Below are 22,947 nucleotides of genomic sequence, written 5' to 3'. Positions count from 1 at the left end.
TTTTTCAATACCAAGACACCCTACCCATCTCTGTCTTATCTGGGTGCCATTGTTGTCAACCTTCCAGCATTCCACTTCAGTTTCTAGACTCAAAGGAAACAGAAAGATTTAACAAAGAAAAGTTCAGACTTTGCATAACTTTCCTTACCTCCCCTATATCAATGTCTCTGGAAAGGGACAGTGAAACAGATATCTGCACATTGTTTTAGGCAAAATGATGGTCAACAGGCTATAGATACATTCCATAAATCAATGTTAAAAATGCTATGCATAGAATCAGGACCAGCGCTAGGGGTTTGAGCACCCTAGGCGGATGGCAATTTCGCCGCCCTGTGCGCTGGTCCCGCGGCTCCAGTGGAGCTGCCGCAGTGGTGCCTGCAGAGGGTCCGGTGCTCCGCGGCTCCGGTGGAGCTGCCGCAGTCATGCCTGCGGGCGGTTGACCGGAGCCACGCGAGGAGCTGACCGTCCGCAGGCACAACTGCGGCAGCTCCACCGGAGCCGCGGACCAGCAGACCCTCCACAGACACCACTGCAGCAGCTCCACCAGAGCCGCCTGCCGCCCCCTCCGGCAAAATGCCGCCCACCAATTATTCTGGTGCCCTAGGCGATTGCCTAGGCTGCCTAAATGGTAGCGCCGGCCCTGCATGGAATAGTAAACTTCATTCTGCACTAATGTAACTTCCAGTTGCAATTCAAAATCCATGCACACTGTTTTTTGAGCAACTTTGCCCAATGGATTTTATAGGCAATAGATCTTTTGTTCAATAGTATCACAATTTAATAAATATTACTACAGAGGGTTAACGTTTATGACTACATCTGTTATTTCATATTTGAAGGAAAAAGTCTCTCTGTTCCAAGATGGTGACAATTTTTTCAGTAAAGGAAATTTTAATACAGAGCTGTGTGTTTTATTTATGATACCTCAGTGATTCAGAACATTCCTAATCACAATTCAATGCTACCCTTTAGTTATGTACTCATTGCATTTTTGATGATTTAGTATGTTTATGATCAGCTTCTGGTAGTCAGACAAAGCAATGCTTATTATCTGGATACTCAAAATTCTCTTACTAAAAGGCTGGCAAAATGAGAAGTTTGCTCAGACAGAAGGTTATGTAAATTACACGCTACCTATAGGGTGAAAACATACCCATTTATTTTTTTTAAAATGACTTTTACAAAAGGTTATTTGACTGTAATTACAGTAGTAAGGAAAGCCATGAAAATGTATTCATGCCTGTAGTTAGTTTTAGATTAATTGCAATATAAGGGCAGAGTTAGGCTACACATTTCTTTCCATTGAAAAATCCCAAAATCTAGAGATGTCTTGAAAAATAGATTACTCTTTTTTGGCCTTTCAGAATAATTAATATTTGGAACATCTAATCTGGTGGAGGAAGCAGCCATTCATTTTCCATTGTTTTGTTTTGAATTAAATAAGCCCTGATCCCAATATATTTCTGAAAATTTTCATACAACAATGAAGATCTGTTTTTGCTGACACACAAAAAAAAAAAATCTCAACATTCTCCAGGACTCCACATAAATATACCCAAAGAGCCAGTCCACAGAGATTTCAGACAGCCAAATCACCTAGAAAATAAAATATGAACAGATGTACGAGTTAAATGACTATCCCAAAATCAAAGAAACTGAAATATTTTCCAATACTTCATTTACCAGAGGGGATTCTAAGAAACAATAATGTTTCTCTTCTGTCACTATTTATTATAACAGAAGTCTGTTGGTAACATAGGTGTATGATCTGTAAGCAAACCATTACTCAGAATAGTAGTATATATGAGGTACTGTACAGATATACATTATACAGCTACTGAATATTGGTGCAATGAAACAATTCCTCCTATATCCAGATTAATATTTATGCTTTATGGTAGACTAGAACAGTGTTTAACACTGCTTCTTTGTAAAAGCCATTCACATGCTGCCCTGAATGCATGTATTGTGGAGACGACTGAGGAGGCAGATCCTATCCTAACCACATAGCCGGAAAATCTAATTTGAACCCTCAGAAGAAATAAATGGCGTCTAAGGGTCAGCTCCTCAGCTGGGGTAAATCAGCACATCTCCATTGGCTTACCTCTGGACCTACTTCCACTGCAAAACGTAATGAACTAACAAGCAGTTTGGACATGTCCACCCAACAAAGTCCATGGTAGTAGACTGGGAATCTAATATACATTTCATATTCAGTCCTATAACATCAGTGCTTAGGAAAGCCAATTTCTGGTATTGAAACCAAGGTGCTATGAATTCTGCAATTGTGAATTCAAACTTTTGGCCCAGTTGACACAGAAGTACTACTCTTCCAAGTCCTGATTTTCAGCCTCCATCTCTCTGTTTACTCTAAAACCTCTTGCGCGCACACTGTGAAAAAGAAGAATAGCAGCACTTCCCTCCATCACCCCACGCATCACCTTCACCTACCCCTCCGTCCACCCTGTAAGATATTGGAAGAGGCTCCCCTTGGTGTTTCTGGCCCCAGCTCCCTTCTACTCCCACTCCTCTCCTCTGTGTCACTGCCAAATGCCCAGTCTCCCTTCCCATTCTCACTCACTGCTCTCCCTCTTCATACTCTCTTTCTCCTCCTCAAGAACTTAGTCCCACTCTCATTCTCTTTCCCTTCCAGTCACCCTTTCCTCTCCTATTCACTCATCAGTTATCACAGTCTTTCAGCCATCATAAAGAGGAAATAGAGCTCCGTAGCTCTTCACAGCAGCCAGGAGGAGTACATTCCCCTGACCTCCAAAGTTCCAGCTTTTTCTGGCATGCAAATACTGAATCAGGTAGAAAAAGGGAAGTTAGAAGATGCATAGAAACTGAATTAATAAAACAGATTTTTATGAAATGATCAAAATCAATAGATATAACTCAACACAAAGTCTCATCTGAATATCCCTCTATGAATATCCCTCTGATAAAGAATTATCAGCACATTGTGACCTGTTCACAGAAACCAGAGGTGCCTTGGCAAAGATCTTAGGTTCAATAAACAAATAAAACCTATGGAAGTTTGATTCATTTTTTTTCCCCCCCATCTAGAGAGAAATATTATTGGAAGTGCCTCCTATGATCCACACAAGAAGCTCCTTCACCTCACTTCTTCTGCCAACCCTTTCAACATTCCTCATTTTACCAAGGATGCCTCTACGTCATCTTCCATCAGAACTTGTCCTATGCATGAGATCTGAGATATTCACACACCACAGTGGTGGACAGAGTTGACTCATTTAGATAGAAATTAAACTCCTCAATGCAAGGATGCTGTCTATTAAGTGCTCTGTAAAGAGCCATGCACATTTAAATAATAATTATTTAACTATGAATTCAAGTTCTATGATATTGATTTGACCTAGCTTATCCTCCCACTGAAGGGAAAAAAGATTTTAAAATGGCGTATATCCTTATCTTGTACATTTGACACCCTTCCTTTTGCTGCAGATGGCAGAAAATAAATACACCATGAACAATTCTTTTCAATCAAAAAGTTAGTACATAAAATGCCTGTATTAAAGCAATACATATTGGTTAACATACTTTTCTGGCTCTTTACATGTTTTCCACATGTGTCAGTATTCTTTTAGTTTGTGGTGCAGCTACATAACATTTAAATCACACAAGCGATGTCCTGGAAAACAAGCCACATCTAGCATACAATATAAACCACTGCTGTGCAGTCTCTAAAATTATACCAGGCACATGTTTTTAAGAATTGTGGGCATTTTGATAATACAACTGCAAATGCAATTACAAACAATTAAAAAAAAACACGACATCAATCACTAAACCTCTCTCTCTGAATCACAAGGCAAACAAAAAGATTAAGAAAAAGTTACAGTAGAAAATGAATTTTTTTGTACAAATGAAAGAAAATCTACAGAAAAAACAGGATCTGGATCCTGCAAAGAGCTGAGCTTAGCTCCAAATTCAATAAAAAAAGGCCCTATCCTGTCATTGAATTCAAGGGGAACAGCAGGCGGACATGTGTTATTAAAGAAAGGAAAGAATGGTTACCTACCTTCTAGTAATTCAAGATGTTGTAGTGACTATGAATCTTGCTGCAGGTGCACATTAATATCATGCCCATGAGCCAGGACTCTCTTGAATAGTAGAGTCCGGTGGGGACACAGCTTGCCCTATGTTTCCTCATGGTCTTGTGCAAGGACATAAACTGCAGAGCAAGCACAACTCTCACTGAGTTCTCTCGAGACTTGAAGTTCATGTTAGCTGAGGACTCCTAAAGTGGGAACGGAAGATGAGCCACAGAACTCACACTGACAACAACATCTTGAAGAACCACTGTGACTGTACAATTGGCAACTGTTTTCTCTTCTTTGAGAATGGGTCAGTGTGGATTCTATTTTGACTGGAAAGCAATATCCTCTTCAAGATAATGGGGAAGAGAAATATCAGCTGTATCAGTCAATTAGAAAGGACTACCACTCTTCCAATTCTGGCACCAGTCAAGTCCAGGGTATAACGTTTGACAAATATGAGCAGAGTGCTCCATGTAGCAGCTTTGTAAACTTCAGATATTGGCACGTTACAGAGACAGGCCAAGGATGCTGAGTGAAACTTGATAGTCAGTGGGGGCAGCACATCTGGCAGCAGAAAGCATAGTGAGGTACACTGAATTATCCATTAGACAGTCTGTGAAGAAACAGCCTGGCATTTGGACTGACACAAATAGATGCGGTGACAGTCTGAAAAAGATTTAATCCTGTCGGTGTAACATTGGAGAGCTCTGGAAACATCCAGGGTGTGTTGCTTCTTCTCCTTATGCATGGAATGCAGTTTTGGTAAGACCTCACGACAAGGCAATAGATTGGTTTATGTGGAACTGAGAAAGCACCTTAAGAATACCTTTCATATCACCTTGTCTTTATGGCACACAGTATGCCATAAAGACATTATGAATGCCTTAAGCTCACTTACTCTTATGGCCATGGTGACGGCCACAAGAAAGACCATTCCAAGGGTAAAATGGTGAATGGAGCTCTCCAAGAGGGGTTCAAAGGAAGGCTTCATAAAAACTTAAGCAGGATGATGTTGAAATCCCATGCCAGAGTGGATTTGGCAACCAGTGGATATGTACACATTAGGCCCTTATGACACTTGGATATCATTGGATGAAATGTGAAAGCTGGCTGACCCCCCTCAATAGATTACAAGCAGCCAGTAGGTGGGGGGGGGGGGTAAGTACTGTTCATGGACACAGTAGCTTGCATTTTTTCACTCTCTCCTTTCCTCTGCCTCAAGGCAGGAAGATCCTGCTCCTAACCAGTTAGTTCTACTTAGATAAGGGAAACACGAGACTTTACACTTACCAATCAGGTATTAACACGCAAGGGTCTTTGTCTGAATGTGTATAAAAGGTTTGTGAAATTTGTGTAAGACAGAGTCTTTTGTACCAAGGTACAGGCTCTCCTTTTTCTGCAGAATAAAGCATTTTTCCTTATCCCTGTCAGGCTGTTAATTGGCTCTCAGCTAGGCAGACCCGATATTTCGGTAACAAAAGAAGACAAACAACAACTGTGTCAAAGGATGATATGCCAATATTACCACTAGACAGATTATGATTGAACTAAGAATACAGGTGCTTCAACAACAAATCCAGAAACTTCGGTATTAGGAACTGCACTAGATGTAGGCCAAACTGGAGCTTCCATCTAGAGGAAGATGCTTTTTTTGTGGATAGCTTCCTGCCTTCTATTACAAAGGAGCAAAGAACAGTCTCTTCTAATAGTACTCAGCCAGCCAGCATCCAGATTAGCAACGATAGCATCACTGGGTCTGGATGTAACACTTGACCATGATCTTGCAATAGCAGGTGCCGACAGTTCAACAGCCTGATCCGGGGGGTTTCAAGAATATTCTGAGCAGGTCCGTCAGCCAGAACATCTTGGCCCATAGGGAGATATAAGAATGCACTTGGCCTGGTCTCTGGGTTTGGCAATCACCTTGGATATCAGTAGGATTGGTGGGAAAGTATAAAAACTTCCTTGATTCCAGTGCAAAAGGAAGGTTTATGCCCCCTCTGGATCAGAGGTTGAGACATTTGGTGCTCCCCCCAGAAGTGATCAGGTTATCATCAGATTTCCCCCACTGGTGGAATATCAACTGGACAGACTTCAGTAGTGACCACTTCTAGTTGGCAGCAGTTTCTCTGCTTAGAGAAATCTGCCAAGTTGTTGCTTGATCTCAGAGGATGCAGGGCTATCGTGGCTATACCGTGTAGGCAGTAGCAATTCTATAGCTCAATCGCCTCTTCACTGGGCAAGGGAAGGAGGGCTGGCCCCATTCTTGTTTATGTGGGACATCATTAGTGTGTGATCTGACAGTATTTGTCAGGGCCTTAAGACTGGGAGGAACACCATACACACCAGTATAATGGATATCAGTTCCAGGGCATTTATATATAATCTCTTGTCTTCTAGGGACCACGTCCCTTGTGCCTGCAGTAGGGCACCCAGGCCGACCAAACTCCCTCCCTTACCCCTCAGCCTGCTCCAGACACATCCATAAGCAAAGCTCTAAGAGGGGATGGGGTTTTGAGTGGTATTTCTTCTTGGACACTGTTGAGGTGTAGCCACCAGGTCAGTGCCTTGAGGACAAAAGCCAGAATTATTACTCTCTTGCTCAGCCTATGCCTGGTGAGAAAGTAGATGGACCTGAGTCAAAGTTGTAGAGGCCTCAAGTGAAGTCTGTCAAGTGCTGTCACAGATGTACCCACTGATACGCAGCCTAATAATGTAATCAGGTCCATAACATCATAAGACATGCTATCAACCTGTTTAATAATGACCTTAGTGAGAGAAACCTGTCCTGAGGTAAGTACACTCTCGTCGTTTTGAACTCTACCCTGGCTCCTATGAATTCTGTCATCAGAAATGGAAAGAAAGACAATTTCTCATAGTTCACCAGGAGGCCCAGTTGGGTTAACAGAGAAAGACTATTGCCACAATTTCAGAGTTAACAGCACCTCTGACACCCCACCCCCTCACACACTCTCCTGGTCTTCCTTGAGAGTACCCACTTAAGGTTTTAGGCTTCCTAGATGCCATCTCTCTTGGAGCAGAGACCCATGTCTCTCTCCCTTCAAACTGTGGATTTAGACTTGCAGCCTCTCTGCACTTGACTGTTTTTCCACCAGTTCTAATAGGGTCCAGTACCTGTGGTAACACTTTCTCCAGGATCTACAAACAGCATATACCAGTTACCAACCAGCCTTCATAAAGCAAGGGGCATTTAATTCTTAATGCAAAAGCATTAAGGAGAAAACAAAAATAATAATCTACATGCATAGTAAAAGCTTACTAAAGGTCACCCTTAACTCCAACCCCAGTATTTCAGATCCCAAAAATGGGATTTTTACTCCCCTTGGTTACAAGCTCATGTCAGTTTTTAGGTCAAGTACCAGACCCCAACTAGAAAGTTCAGTTGATTCTTTATATAGCTAGGACTTTAAAATCCAGTGTCCGGGAACAAGTAATCACCAGTATCCACAAGGTGCAGGTTCAAAAAGCTAGGTTTTTTAATAACCAGGGTTTGGGAATTTGCATTAGCTATGCCCCAGAAAACCTGTTTAATACATTGTCCCAAACGTCCATGCCTATCTGGTACTTTAAATACAGTCCTTTTAACTCCTTATACTTCCAAGATCTCATATCTGTCACAGGTGTAATTTAGATTTGCCAGAGTTTTGTGATCAGATTTGCCTCTGATCGATCAGTCAACTAAATACAGATAGGTGTGGAGGCCTCTCCTTCTTAGGGGTGTTGCCACCATAGCAAGGCACTTTGTGAAGTTGCGTGATGAGGTAAAGAATCCAAAAAGCAGTACCACATGCTGGTAAGGATTCTGTCCCACTGTAAATCTAAGGTACTTCCTGTGGACTGGGTGAATGGTGATGTGGAAGTACGTATCCTGAAAGTCGGCAGTCACTAACCAGTCATGAGTCTGAGGAGCTGGAATGATGAGGCAAATGTTACTATTCTGAAGCGGAGGCAGCATATGTATGTATTCAGTCTCCTCAGGTCTAGGATAGGACAAAGACCTCTCCCTCTTTCTTCTTTAGAATGTGGAACTATCAGGAGTAGAAATATCTGCGCTTGTAATCCCACAATTTTTTTTCTATGGCTCCTAGACAGAGCAATGAGGCTACGTTATTTCATTTTTATTTTATTTTTTTGCAACTGGCTCTTGTGAGGAGATTCTCCAAAGAGAGAGAGTGAAGACAGCAGGTAGAGAGTAAAGAGAATTGGATAGGGTAGCCATAAGTAACTGTCTATCATCCATTTGTCAGCTGTGATCCCTGACCAATGGAAGGGGATGAGGCAATTTCTGAAGATTGGCTATAGGACCTTGGTTTCAGCGTGGCTCGCAATCATTTCTTCAAACCTGCTGCCTCTGGGAATCAGGCTGAAGTGCAATGTTCTCGCTACTAGTTTCTCTTCTTTGATGGGATCTTTGAGTTCCCATCGGCAGTCTTGTGGAAGCCTCAACAGGAAGAGAGTCACCCATTCCAATATCAGGAAGCTCTATTTTTCAAAACAGAGCTTGATAATGAGCGGTTCTAACTTGCAGAGAGGCCAAGTAGGCCTTATTTCCATCTCAAAAGATCCAGCTTCTTGAGACCCTTATTCTTTGGGGTCCCTTTAGTTGATCTTTGTTTTGTTTTCTCCCCTGAATCACTGAAAGGACTGCAAGTCCTAGTGTGGGATGTGAGAAGAACTGTTCAAAGGCCTTAGGTGCGACTTGGTAATGTTTCTGCACTTGCTTCTAAGTCAGAAGAAGTGAGGCCAGCATGTGCCAGTGATCCTTCGCAGTTTCCAACTTGCCCTTGCTAACCAGCAGGGCAATCTTTGTAGGCACTGAGGAGCTCAAGATGTTGAACAGCTAGTATATATTCTCTTGAATTACTGTCATCTCAATTTCCAAGGTGTCTGCTGTCTTGTCAGAAGCTCCTGGAATGCTCTAAAGACTTCCAGAGATGGGTTAGGGTTGGTACAACTGCCTCACTAGGAGAAAAAGATGAGTCTTCGCATGGAGAGGGCAGCTGGGCTTGCTTTGCCCCTACTCATGGCAGGGCAAGAAGTGAAGCTTGAGCCTCATGTCCCTCAGTTTCTGATGTGCAAGGAGGAGTGGCAAATGGAGAAATTGCTGAGAATGTGCCACCCTGATAGACACAGCTGTTCAAAAGATTCTGAGGTTGTGTACATAAGACAGTTACATTTATAGTGGGATCCACTCTGACACACACTTAAAGAATCACCTTTAACATTTTTATTTTTAAAGGTACAGATTCTCACAGCAGCTCAAGTGGCCTTCAGCAGCAGGCATACAAACACCCATTCTACTGAGCCAAAAAATATTCATTTGTTATTCTAAAACAGTTCACAATCACCTGAAGAGGGAATTGCATACTTCACCGTTTGCCAAAAGTATGGCAAACTGTACTCAACAGAAGAAAACGGGTCTTGCTTCTGGCTACTTTGAGCCTTTTAAAGAGGTTGTTGAAGGAAATATCACCTTGTTGCAAGTTTCATACTGAAGAATACAACAAAAGAAATGACACCGCATATGGAATATTTTAGCATGTTATGGAACTCATGCCAGTAGAAAGCCAAAGAATGAACATGAATTCAACTATGAATTTTCCAAATTTGGAGTCAAATGTGCTAAATTAAAAGGATGAAAGTGTTCCACGCTATATATTAAAACCCTGAAGCCCCTCCATATTACAGACAAAACATACCTAGTGAAAGTCTTTTAAATTCTGAAATGTCCTCTAACTTTGCAGGATTGGAATCTAAGTCTGAATACATTTTGAGACTTGTCCTCAGCAGCCCATGATCTTTTGTTCAAATACATGACTTAAATGGATTTTGGATCAGTCCCTTAAAGAGCTACTAGACACTGGTCAGAATTAGGAAAGCATGCCTTTTAGAGACTATTAAGCTTAATCAGAATTTCTGCATTTCTGTTCCCCTGAATTGTATTAGTAGAGATTTTTGCATGGAAGCAGAACTATTATTAATGAATTGCTTTGACTTAAATGAAACTGCTTAAGATCTAAAACCAACAACAACGTGTATGCAGAGATATAAATAAATATATCTGAAATAAAACTGTTAAAAGTAAAATAGCCCGAATTCAGGCTTGGTATAAGTGGTTGCAACCTTACAAATGTCATCAGAATAGTATCCAGTAAATGCAGAGTTGTATTACTCTAGGGATTAGTTTGGCCCTAAGGCATTGGAGGAAAAATAGGTAGAAACAGGAAATATGGCCACATTACAGTTTTAAATAGATCCTTAAATATAACCAGGACAAATTATCCCTTCATTTCACTGCTACTGCATGCTTAAAATGGGAGACATTAAAATGTAATGCTCCTGTAAAATGCTGAAAATTGTATTGGTGGGATATAGCTCACTGTTGAGATACCTTGAGTTTCCGAACAGACTGCCAATGAAGTGAAATGACTGGGGTAGATAGGAGAGACAAAAATCCAAGAACAACAAAATTAAAATTCAAGAGCTAAGGATCATGAATGTTCTATTTATAGACATATAACCCAGCAAATACACGAGTAACAGGGAAATCAACATACTGAATGCAATTTCTGCAGCAAGTTATTGGAAAAAGGATGCAGGTTCGGCAATCTGAATGCAAGAATGCTACCCAGTCAATAAGGGTGCATCCCAAGTGGTACCAAGAGCTCCTAATTCCCTCTCGTAGGAGATGCTAGGAACTTTGCAGGATCAGATCATAAAAGGAATAAAATGCACACTATATAATACATTTTTAAATAGCATGAAAACCCATCCTCTTGCTTGGAAAATCTATTGAGTAATTGGTCTTATTAATGGAATTGAACATTTCCCTTCTGGGAGGACAGATTCATAGATTCCCAGGCCAGAAGGGACCATTGTGATGATCTAGTCTGACCTCCCGTGTAATACAGGCCATAAGAACTTCCCCAAAAAAATTCCTTGAACATCTCTTAGAAAAAACATTCAATCTTGATTTTAAAATGGCCAGTGAAGGAGAATCCACCAGGACCCTTGGTAAATTGTTTCAGTGGTTAGTTACCCTCACTGCTAAAAACTTACTCTTTATTTAGGTGCCAGGGTCTCAAAAAAAAAATTTTTCAACACACCAACTGCTCCTGAGGACAAACTGTAATTACTGCATACTGAATCTTCCCTTTTTGAAGTAGGCTATTGGGAATTTAGTACTGAAACAACTGTAATGGAATCCTTCAACTTCAAGAATTCTTGAGCCCTGTCAGCTTGGGTTTAGGCCTGTGGATGGGTCCAGAAACTGTACTGGATGCATTAGTTAATTATCTTCTTCGGTGAGGGAGGAAGATCATGCTCTGCCTAAGATATATAGCCTCCACCTACACTATCTGAGTGCTTCACAATATCGATTGTATATTAATGCCTCACAACAGAAATGTTATGTTATGGTCCTCATTTTTCTTAAACAGATGGGGGACAGAGGCAGAGAGAGGCTATTTTTATATTTGCACGTATGCCTACAGCAAAGAATAGGAGTTTTTAAAACGTAAAATGCGGAAGTTGTATTACTTACGATAATCGGTGTGAATCTCATCTATTTCCTTTTCTGTCTGGTCCTTTGTAAATGTCATGCTCTGCAAAGTGATACAAAATATTCATTTGAAGAAAATGAAGATATAGATCACGTTTTAAAAACACAAGCTTTAATGTCAGAATGTGAAGGAAACTTACCTTTGAACCAGAGGAAATATTCTTTTTTTACCTCCACTCTTTAGACACTATGTCAACTCTATGTGGGAGGAGATCATTTGTCCAGATCTTTCCCACCATCTCTGATCAGCACTGCCGTTAACATTTAATATATACCTGGGCTGTTATAAAGTGTCCCTTTGCTCTACTTTCACAAGAGCAACAGGAGACTGCCAACCTGGTAAGGAGACTAAACAGAACAAAAATAGACCTTCCTTAAGGCCTCCCTCCAGTCTTCTGATTGGTTCAAGGCCAGATCAATATCTTTATCTCACTTTATAAAAACCACTCAGTATTTTTATTGCAATCATAAAATGCTCAAGGTAGGTGGTTTGACCACAGAAGCATCAGTACTATGACATTTTAACTAAGTTGTTTTACACTAGTTATTTAAAATACACCCACAGAAATATCTTGAATATGCTACTAATGGCTGTAGCATCTTGGCACCATGCGTTCTGCTCCCTCTTTCCCTCCCCCAAGCCATCCTGCCATGTACCAACAACAGCGCTCTCCTGTTAGAAGTACCACCATCACCATGATTCCCTCTCCCTGCTTTGAAGGACTGAGTTGGGTAGGATTTAGCCCAAGATATAAATGGTTTTCCAGTTGAATATTTTAGCACACTGAAAGGAACCAGCAATTCCTTTGAAGAAGTAATATGTAAAAATGCTTCATGTCCCATTCCAGAACTCTTTTGATACAGAGATGATAAACTTACATTTTCACCAGCTTTACTAAATTCAAGTTGAGTCCGAGTTTTCTCGTTGTTTTCAAGCTCTTTCACTATTTCTGCAACTGTTAATATCAACAAGCATTATAAATGGCAGAACCACAAAATGGCTGTTAAGATAAAGAATAAAACAGCATTGAAAAGAACTGTCCTAGAGCTAAATGACATTCAGGGCTACCTGCATTAATCTTTCACCTCAGGACACTGTCTGAAATTCAGATTTGAGTCACAAATGAAAACAAAATAGAATAGGCTTATCCCTGTGGGCTAGTGGACATTTGTTAACACTGCAAAACCATAATTTGCAATAGTTCAGTAGTATTGGTAGTCCATGCACAAGACTCAGGAACAAAACACAAGGTCAAGAGCTATGGGCCCTGGCAGAGCTGCCTTGAGGAAGGTTACACAGTGCTTGCTTTCAGATGGCTCCTAGCCCCAGGCCATTAATCTCTTACTTTCTCCCAGTATGAAATTCATTTCCACTCTCTCTCTCTCCCCGCCCCCATATATAAGATTTTCATTGGATGTTGTACCAACATATTAGATTTTCTATGATATATAGATGGATATATTTGTACCAAGTCTCCATTTTATAGCACATATTTAAATGAAAAAAAGAGATTAAATTATGAAATATGCTGTTATATTCTTTTTTAGTTCCAAGGACTACATCCCAAATGCAAAACAAAACTGCCTGTGGCTGTCATTCCAAAACCCATAGTCCAAAGAAAGATCACATATTACCATAAGAATTAAACCAGGCACATCTAAAGATTACAATTAGGCACAAGTGGGCGCATTAACACTCTAGACATAACTAGAGCTATGCAGTACTGTGTGTAATTTATTGTGCTATTTAAATTACTAATTCATCTCTATGCCTAAATATATCTGCAGAGCCACCAGAAAACTATGTGTATTTATAAAAACAAATACTTTCATGAGACAATTAAGTGTTCAGGGTTTGGACAGAGAATAAAAAAATCTTAAATTATATAGGAATAAAAATTGGAAAGAACCTGGTTTACGCCAAAATCCAGGAATTTGGCTCACATACCCTTTCAGCAATTCAGCTATCCTTATTTCACAATGGCCCCAGCAGCTTTGCTATAGGTGAGGCTGAATTAATACTTCCTGGGATTTAATATTCCAGCTTTGTAAGAAGCACATTGAGTCAAAACTTGTTAAAGGTAGCACTGCATCATGTATGGGCTGCTACTTAAAGTACGCTGTAGAAGTATTCATTACTACTATGGGAATCTATATGTGAAAAAATTGCCCTTAGAATCGCCCTTAGAATAGAGTAATGCCCAGAACCCTGGACCTGTAATACAGAACTGTGTGTACTGCAGCACCTACGTTTAGTGGGTCTTGTGTAAACATACTACTGAAGCCTCATCAGAACTGGTTTCTTTTTATGTTGTTCTTGCCAAACAAACCCTACACCAGCAAAAACCCCACTCCCATGAACGCTTCCCTCCACTCCTGTGCTCCTGCTTGTCCTCTCTGAACTGTCTAAACCTTACATAACCGCATCCTTCTTCCACCTGCCACCATTTTCTGTCAATTCAAGGAGGGAAATTTTTAATGTTTCTTTAAAAAAAAAGTTAGTAAAAACTATTATAGTAAATACAATTGTCCTCTGAAGAGTTATGTTAAAACTGGAGACTAAAATTCAATAATGAAATTGTCAATTGGGAGTTTTAATCCTAATGTAAAGGCAAATCTCACACACCTTAAAGATGGAGTCACTACAGAGCCTCCATAATTAAGGAAGCTTGCTGTATTCAAACTCAGTTTTAAAGTTAAGATGAAGTTTACAAGTCCCATTTTTAAAATGGATTTAGCAATTTATATGCTTATATTTAATTGAAAGCCAGTGGGACTTCAGCTCCTAAATCATTTACATGCTTTAAAATAAGTTTACTCTTAGTCAATAATTTGGTAAAATAAGGAACAAAATGAAAAACCACCAGAAGTGTTGGATGTCAAACTAAGTTCTCTCAATTGCTGTTCTGTAAAAAGCCCTATCTGTACTTGTTTCTGTGAGGTACCCATACATTTTGGTGCACACATCAAATACTAAATTATATAATCCTGAGAATGTATTATTAACTGGGAAGTAAGGTCAAGATTTTCAAAATCAGGAGTCGAAAGTTACACTTCAAATTCCTTACAGACACCCAAATAAGTGACCTAATTTTGAAAAGCACAGTTTCAACCTGGATGCCTAACTTTAGACTCCTGTTTATGAAAATACTGGCCTAAAACCAGGCTTGGAAGGATTAGATTTTTAATAGAAAAATGTCAGAAAATATCAATTTCACCATATGCACACAAACCAATGAAAAAATATTTCCATAGATGATATTCAAACTTTACAGATAGGCAAAGAAAAGAAACGCTGCCTGAAAATTTATCAGAGTCAAAATCCAGCTATTTTTTACTTGGATTTTGAATTAGGCTTGTTACAAATGGACTAGTGAATGAATATTAAAAACAGGTCTGATTTGTTGATTAAATAATTTTTACTTTGTATATTTTGACATAGGTTGACACTGTATGTTTTAAAACCTTAACTTTTTCAATTTCAAGATCTTCTGTCATTAAATAATTTTGACCCACTTCATAGTTTCCTGAAACTGTAAACATTTAAATAGAAAAAATGCTTAAAACCCATAATTTTGTGCAATTGTGAAAAATATTGGATTAAAAAAATCTTTAAAAAAGACCCTTAAACATATATATTGATATTATCCAAAATTATTGAAATGTTGAATTCTGCCAAGCCTACCTAGAACCTTTCGCTGTTTAACATTATTCAGACACAAGAGTATATTTTTTACACTACACACTGAATAAAAATTACCATGTTTATTAGAATACTGGTAATTATATTCTCAAATACAGTATAGTCTACCGGTTACAGAAGAAGAGTCAGGGCTTCAGGATTCTGTTTTCATTTCTGCCTTTCATTTCTAAGATTGTGTGATCTTATGCAAGTGACATAACTTCTCCAAGTCAAAGGACTTGTCTAAACTACAAAATCAGGTCAACTTAATTTAGGTCCCTCTACGGCCGCCGCAGTAATTCAATCAGCTGTTTTTTTCCACACTACCCTCCTTCTGCTGGTGAAGCCTGTCCTCACTAGAAGCGCTGACATCGACTGAAGTGGGGCATTATGGGGCACTGACAGCTGCACAAGGCTCACATTTGGAGCCTGGCAGATCTCAAGCGTGGATGTGCTTAGTGTGGGGAACCCAGGTATGGGATGAGAAGGTTCTGTGTGAGGCAATCTGTGTATGGGGCGTTGGGGGGAGTCCAGGTGCGGGGAGGAGATCTGGATGCACAGGAGCTCGTTGGGAGGGTACCAGGTGCAGGGGCAATGGGACTCTGCAGGAGGGTCCAGGAAAGGTGGTAAGGGCTAGCGAGGGGGAGGGGGTCTGGATGTGGAGAGATAGGGTTCATTGGGGGGGGGGTCTGGGTGTGGGAGGGGTCCAGGCACATAGGGGGTAGGAGTCATCGGGGTGGGGGTTTGAGTGTGTGGGCCTCTGTGGGGAGGATCTGGAGGCATCTAGATGCACAGAGCTTGGGTAGACGGGGGAGCAGCTCCCCATATAGTTACCCCTCTCCCCCATGGCTGAGGGGCAAGAAGCGGGGCAGGTTTCTGGGAAGGCTCTGGCCGGCCCTGGCAACTCCATGCAGGAGAATTGCACTCCTCCTCCACCCCCAGCCCAGTCAGGACTAGCAGCTGAGTCCAGCACAGGGTAGGAGGGGTTTCTGGTAGCAGTGGGTGATGCACAGGGTCCTTATGCATGGGGATTGTGCGAGGGAGGTGTCTGACCCAGCACCGGGCAGGCACCCCCAACACCGCCACAGTGATTTACCTCTCCACAGGCCACTCTGGGTGCCTGAAACCACACGCCTGTGCTGCTGGGGAGGGGCACATGACCTCTCTTGTGGCTTCCCATTGCTTCCACATCAGAAAGTCATTTTTCGGTGGGGAAGAAAAGAAATCTGCAAATTCTGTACACCTGCAGTAATGCAGAATTCCCCCAGGAGTAGAAATTGAGCCCTGTGCCAGGCTCACAGCTCGGCTCACAGCTCAGGCTATGGAGGTGGGGTGGAGGGAGGGTTCCTGCTGTGAGCCCCATGCTAGGCTGACAGCTGGGATGAGCGGGGCCAGCTGTGAGCCTCACACAAAGTTCAATTTCACCGCAGGGAACCTACTAGAAATAGACATTCTTGTCAATTTCACAACTCCAGCTGTGAGCCCCGTTGCTGACAGTGACAATAAACAGCTGATGTAAGTAATGCAATGTCTACAGGGACACTGCATCACCATAGCTACACTAACATAAGCACTACGCTTCTCATAGAGGTAGAATTACGATGTCTGTGTAGCAGGCCACTTATGTCAGCAGAAGCAGAATTCTAGTGTAGACGCTGACATAATTAGGTCGACTTAAGATGCCTTATGTTGACATAACTGTAGCGTAGACCAAACCTAAGGGCTCATCTACACGGGCACTTTACAATGCTGCAATTTTCTCACTCAGGGGTGTGAAAAAACACCCCACTGAGCGCAGCAAGTTTCAGTGCTGCAAAGCGCCAGTGCACACAGTGCACCAGTGCTGAGAGCCCTGCTTCCAGTAGCTAAGCCCTTCGTGGAGGTGGGTTTTTCAAAGTGCTGAGAGCGCTCTCCCCCAGCCACGGCAGCGCTTTAACGTTGCCAGTGTAGACTAGCCCTCAGTTTGCCTACTTTTAAAACAAACTATAACACTAGCAGTTTACCACATAAGCATACTGTACAACAAGTGAAAGCACTCACATGGTAAGACACTTGAAAGTTTAGTGTTCTTCCTTTTGTAAACAAAAGTTATAAGAAAGCATCTATATTTCTTTAATTGAACAAATCTACATTTGAAAATTTGTTTAGTTAATTGAAGCGTGAGCATAATTGCAAACCATAAAATAACTATTGCATGTGTTTTATACAATATTTTAAAACATGAATGCACAAAACCATGAGGTGCATACACAAACACACACAACATGATCCTGTTTGAAAATACTGGTGGACATGTGTGAAATTTAAGGAGAAAATGAATATTTCCAGCACATGGGTTTCCCAACATGCTCACCTCCCTCTCTCTCAGGAGCTCATACTTTGCTTTTCCTGTTCTTCCTCCCCTAGAAACCAACACAGACCTGCCCTCTAAGATGATAAATAAGACCCACAAAGGGGGAGATTTAAAAGCCTTACTTCACAGTTTAAAAGAAGGCCATAACCTTCTGCACTTACATCTGTTCCCAACATTCTGTTCAGCCTAGATCCTTCAAGAAAACTTGCAGAATTGTTTCGCTCATGACCTACTCTCTAAAAGCCCTAATGCTAATCCAGCCCCCATACAGAGTCTCATCTACTTTAATAGGCAGGATCTTCCCTTAAATTCCATAGATCTCTGTTCAGGCATATCAAAACATGTTGGTGGATCCCTTTGCAGGACTAAAAACTGAATATGGAAAAAAATCAGTAGTATGCAAAGGATTTCCTGGTCACCAATGAGGTTCTACTGGGGTATGGTGTGTGTTTGTTTTCATTTTACAGACTGAAATTACATTTGTTACATGTTTCAGAGTAGCAGCCGTGTTAGTCTGTATCGAGAAAAAGAACAGGAGTACTTGTGGCACCTTAGAGACTAACAAATTTATTTGTGCATAAACTTTCGTGGGCCAAATAAATGTTAGTCTCTAAGGTGCCACAAGTACTCCTTTTCATTACATGGGGGTTCTAAACACAAACACTAACCCACTATCATACCTAAAGTTATTGTAAGCATTACATCTAAAAAGATTATACATATAAAAGATTTTCCTCTGTGATTAATAGCATAGGGAAGAGAGTGCTTTAAAAAATGAATAATATATAGAAAACCCAAGTATAAATGTTCTTAAGTAACACACATTTTGTAAACTATTCAGGGCATGTATAGTATCACACAATGCCTTACTACACTGGTGTGCCAATTCTGCTTTGGGCCTCTAAGCAATTATGGCAATATAAATATTAAACAATAACTACTGCTCCCAAACCTAACCTGTGTATTCCTTATTTACCACCACTAACCAGCATTTTGTAGAATTAAAGATCACCATTCATTTGTTGCTACCAGCGACATATGGCTTATATATTATATATATATACACGTTATTATATATTACTATTTTATACAAGCCATATGTCGCTGGTAGCAACAAATGAATGGTGATCTTTAATTCTACAAAATATATATAAGCCACCTAGAGAGAGAGAGAGATAGTGATAGTGATAGTTACCCTCACTAGGTGACCAAGATTAAAAAATTAGTGACTACACACAAAAGATAGAAACCGGCTATGGCTCATGATTTCCTGATAAACATGTGAGTAACCTAGTATAGCTGTTCAGGAGGAAAAATCATATGCTTTTTAATATGCTATTTTGTACTAGAGTACATATCAGTGACTAGGAATTATTATGTGTATATGTATATTTATCTACTTTCCCTTAAAAACTGTTTGCATTTTGGTATGTATACGTAACAGGAATCTTAAACTGAAGGCAGAGCTGTCTCTTAATATGTAAAATATGGTATATGTGGCTCAGGAATATACAAACTCACTTTCTTCTTTCGAGTAAGAGGTATTACGTTTTCTTTGTACAATATTATATTCCTAGAAAGTTATTTCACAGTCCCTTAAAATAATTATTCAGAAGCAATTCAAAATTGCCTTTTCTAAAACTTTGCTTGCTGGAAGTACATTACACAAAAAATAATATATATGCCACAGTTAAATAAAGAGCCATAATTCTGTTGTGGATTTATGGAAGACAGATAAAGGATCTTCACCTTCACATTTGTTTTGTAAACAAACCAATTCATAACCTCTTCACCACCATAGTCTGCTCCTCTCTCCTAAGCACATTACTGTCTACTGACAATCTGTTCCCACACAGCAAAGACTTTTCCTTCCTGTTTTTCACTTACATTTTTGTTTATGTATTTGAAATGAAAGCTGACTGTCTTCCATTCTTCTTGTCCACCCGAACAACTAGTCTGCAGCAAGCTGGGGTCTAAAATAAACACACACACACACACACACCCCTACCTGCTGCTAACTGTCCCTGTGGGCCCTGCTGAGTGCATTAACGGTTAGTTAATTTCAAAGAGGACTAGATCAAAGTGCATTAACCAACTGTTAATGCACCTCAGCAGGGTCCACAAGAACACTTAGTCTGCAGCAGACTAGTAGTGTACATCTTTGTCCTGAGTATTTAAATTCTGCTCCCAGCATACACAGTAATGGAAAACAAATTACATGAAAGGTGCTGATAGTCTGAAAAAACAGCATTGTGGGATTCCAAGATTTTAGCTTGCTCAATTTATTATTTTTTTCCTTAAACTATCTGCAGCCCTGCAGACTTATCCTGGGATTTAAAGCCAAGCTGTTTTTTTTCTGGCACACACACCTTCACCAGTAAAACATTCTGCTACTGGAACTTAAAGATTCTCTTTCATGGTGCTCAAGCCAGACTGCAATCCAGTTCACTCTCCAATATCTTTATAGGCTACGCTGTGCTAGCAGAAGTAAAAAGTTGGCAGAATTCATTTTTGTCGGAAAAGCAAGCAGATGGACTTGAAATATACACAGGCAGCAGACCTGTTAATTAAGAAGGTACTATATCTCTGAGAAAAAGTCTTCTGACCATAATCAATCACACTTAACATTTTCCAGTAGGTTTAACATTTTTAGTTACAAAAGGATTCTTTGAATTTTATTTGTGGGAAGGGATGGAGGGGAAATATTTTTGAAAGAAGGCAGAGAGAATACAATTCTCATATAATCACGTATTTACAAAATTCCTAGATCCCCCTACATTCACCCACAATTGCTAACCCCTGTATTTTACAAGACAAAGGTAAACTGTACTGATTTTCCTCTTTCTTACACCAGGACCAGGGTACAATCAGAGTAACTCCACTGCTAACCCAGTACTGAGGAGAATCAGATCCTACTTGTTCTATAATCATTGATGCATTTTCTGTCTTTAGTCTGAATTTAAAGAATGCATGAAAATAGGAAGTTTTGCTATATGTTGTGTTGCCCTGAACTGACAGTCAGCAAGACAAGATATTAGGCCAAATTCAGTATTGCTGTGAGAGGCCACAACTCACCATGACTTCAGAGAGAGTTGTAACCCACTACCACCATTGCTAAATTTGATCATTAAATTAAAGCTGGTTTAAACTACACTGATAGCCATTATAAATCAATTCTAAAATGCAGCAATAAAAAAGCAGCCTCTCTTCCATTTAAGCTACTACAGTGATTAAACAGCTGTCAACATCATTCATCGCTAACCATATCAACCTGTCTCCAAATCACTGTACTGGCTTCCCTTTTTAATTCCACATGTTCAAGCTTCTCCTCACTTTCACGTTTCAGAGTGGTAGTCGTGTTAGTCTCATCAGCAAAAACAACAGAGTGTCCTTGTGGCACCTTAGAGACTAACAAAAAGCCCAAATAAATCTGTTAGTCTCTAAGGTGCCACAAGGATTCCTTGTTGTTTTTCCTCATTTTCAGAAATTTTAACTCCAACCCCATGTCCATCTCTGCCTACTCCCTACCCCACCTAAGTTATTCCCGGATCTCCTTTATCTTTCCCATCCATGCCGTCCTTCTTCCAGGCAGCCCATTCGTCTTAGAACAGTCTTCCTATTGTGTGCAAACTTTCCCTGTCCTACTAAGAGCATCTGAAAATCCATCAGAATCACGCAACACCATCACTGTATCCCCAATCATGTTGTTTCAAATCACTATGTTGTATCTATTGCTATTTTCAGAGTGCAAGCAAGTTCTTCAAGGCTTACATTTCATTCTTTGCATTTAGTTATACTCACTTAGCTAGTGGGAACTGCTACGCACATTTATGGAGATATGTAAAAGTCATATCAGATAAATTAAGTTGTATTCTTTGATATAATATTTTGTTTTCCCATGCTCAATAGTGCTCATAACCGTGTTTCCACAATGAAACAGAACAAGGCATAATGGTTTTACCACTATTTGTTTTATTTTTAAAAAATGTAAAAATTATTTCTGGTTTTCTGACTGTCCCACTGTCAGAATATTCCAACTCTGCAATCTGGGCTCATTCACAAATGTAACAAACATATTGCTGCATAGAGTTTTACATCTGTTTTCATTCTGGTGCACATTATATCTCTGCACGAGAACTTAGGTTGGAGTTCAACATTTTTTCCAGGTATTTAAGTGGTAAGGTATACAGGTATTCACTGTTTAAAAGGCAGATATTTCTAATAGATAAGATTATAAATTAGCCATCAGTCATTTCTGCACTACAGATTTGGGATAATCCTAAAGGATTAGCATAAAACAAGCTTTAATTCAATTAAGGAAATGATTCTTGGCCTTTACCATCCCTATCAGAACCAGGCAGGATACACTAAAACAATATGGGAAAGTCTTGATGGTCATGATCCCCGACCCCCGCACTCCCCCGATTCTCATTCACAGCTCCACATGCTGAAAACCCACACTTTAGGATAACGTCATTCTTCTCTATAGGAAAAGTATACCAATAGTTTTTTGCTTCCTCATTTTCTATATATGGGGCAAGTAACTGTGTTTTCATTTTCAAAGGAAAGATGGATGATCTGGTTATTAAGGCACAGATCAGTCATGGAATATGGGCTCTATTCCTGGCTCTGCCACAGAATACCTGTGTGATTTTGGGCAAACTGAAAAGTAAATTGATCAAAAAATGCTTTTTTCAGGGCATTGAAATTATTCATGAATATGACACAAATTAGATTAATAGTTTCAGGTAAAAACATTTTCAGGACTGAGAAGCCAGTCACAAAACAGCTGGGGGCAGGGGTGCCACTGCCCCCCTCATAAACTTTAGATTATGAGCTGTTTGGGGCAGGAACTATCTTTTTGTTCTGTCTTTGTACAGCACACAACACATTGGACCCTAGGCACTACAGTAACACAAATAATAATATATAATTAAGTAGATTCGATTGTACAAGTATAATAATAAAAACAGAAATTAAATGTGTGACAGCAGTCAGTCAGTCTTGGAAAAAGACATAAGAAGTAACTTTTTATAAATTATATCAAGAGGTTTTTTTGAGTTATCTTTGGGGCTTGAACTACACTAAATTCTTTCTATACCATTGTGCCAATTGTTTTGTATATGTAACAGATACAGTTGCTTCCCTCTAACTCTCATGCACTACTCAGAAATGACAAAGGTCATGTTGCCTATAAAGCCAGAAGAAATCCAAGAGAGCCAAAGTGCCCTTATAGAGATTGGAAGGCTTGGCTGCATTTCATTCATGT

At 40.1% G+C, this 22,947-nt stretch overlaps 1 protein-coding gene across 13 annotated transcripts in view; it reads right to left on the bottom strand.

Annotated features, from left to right (window-relative positions):
* RAD18 (RAD18 E3 ubiquitin protein ligase) overlaps positions 1 to 22,947 on the bottom strand; it is a 156,803-nt gene that overhangs the window by 83,485 nt on the left and 50,371 nt on the right. For all 13 annotated transcript variants that reach the window (XR_004001236.1, XR_004001235.1, XM_030569312.1 and 10 more), the window contains exons 8-9: positions 12,523 to 12,599; positions 11,626 to 11,686 (exon numbers count right to left, since the gene is read on the bottom strand). Coding sequence is in view for 11 of the 13 variants with exons in the window: in XM_030569312.1 (XP_030425172.1) it covers positions 11,626 to 11,686; positions 12,523 to 12,599 (138 nt within the window). In the remaining 2 variants the exon portion in view is untranslated. The remainder of the gene's footprint in view (positions 1 to 11,625; positions 11,687 to 12,522; positions 12,600 to 22,947) is intronic.

This window comes from Gopherus evgoodei, chromosome 7 (genome assembly GCF_007399415.2).
Source record: "Gopherus evgoodei ecotype Sinaloan lineage chromosome 7, rGopEvg1_v1.p, whole genome shotgun sequence".
Lineage (NCBI taxonomy): Eukaryota > Metazoa > Chordata > Testudines > Testudinidae > Gopherus > Gopherus evgoodei.
This window is presented reverse-complemented; position numbering and strand designations above follow the sequence as displayed.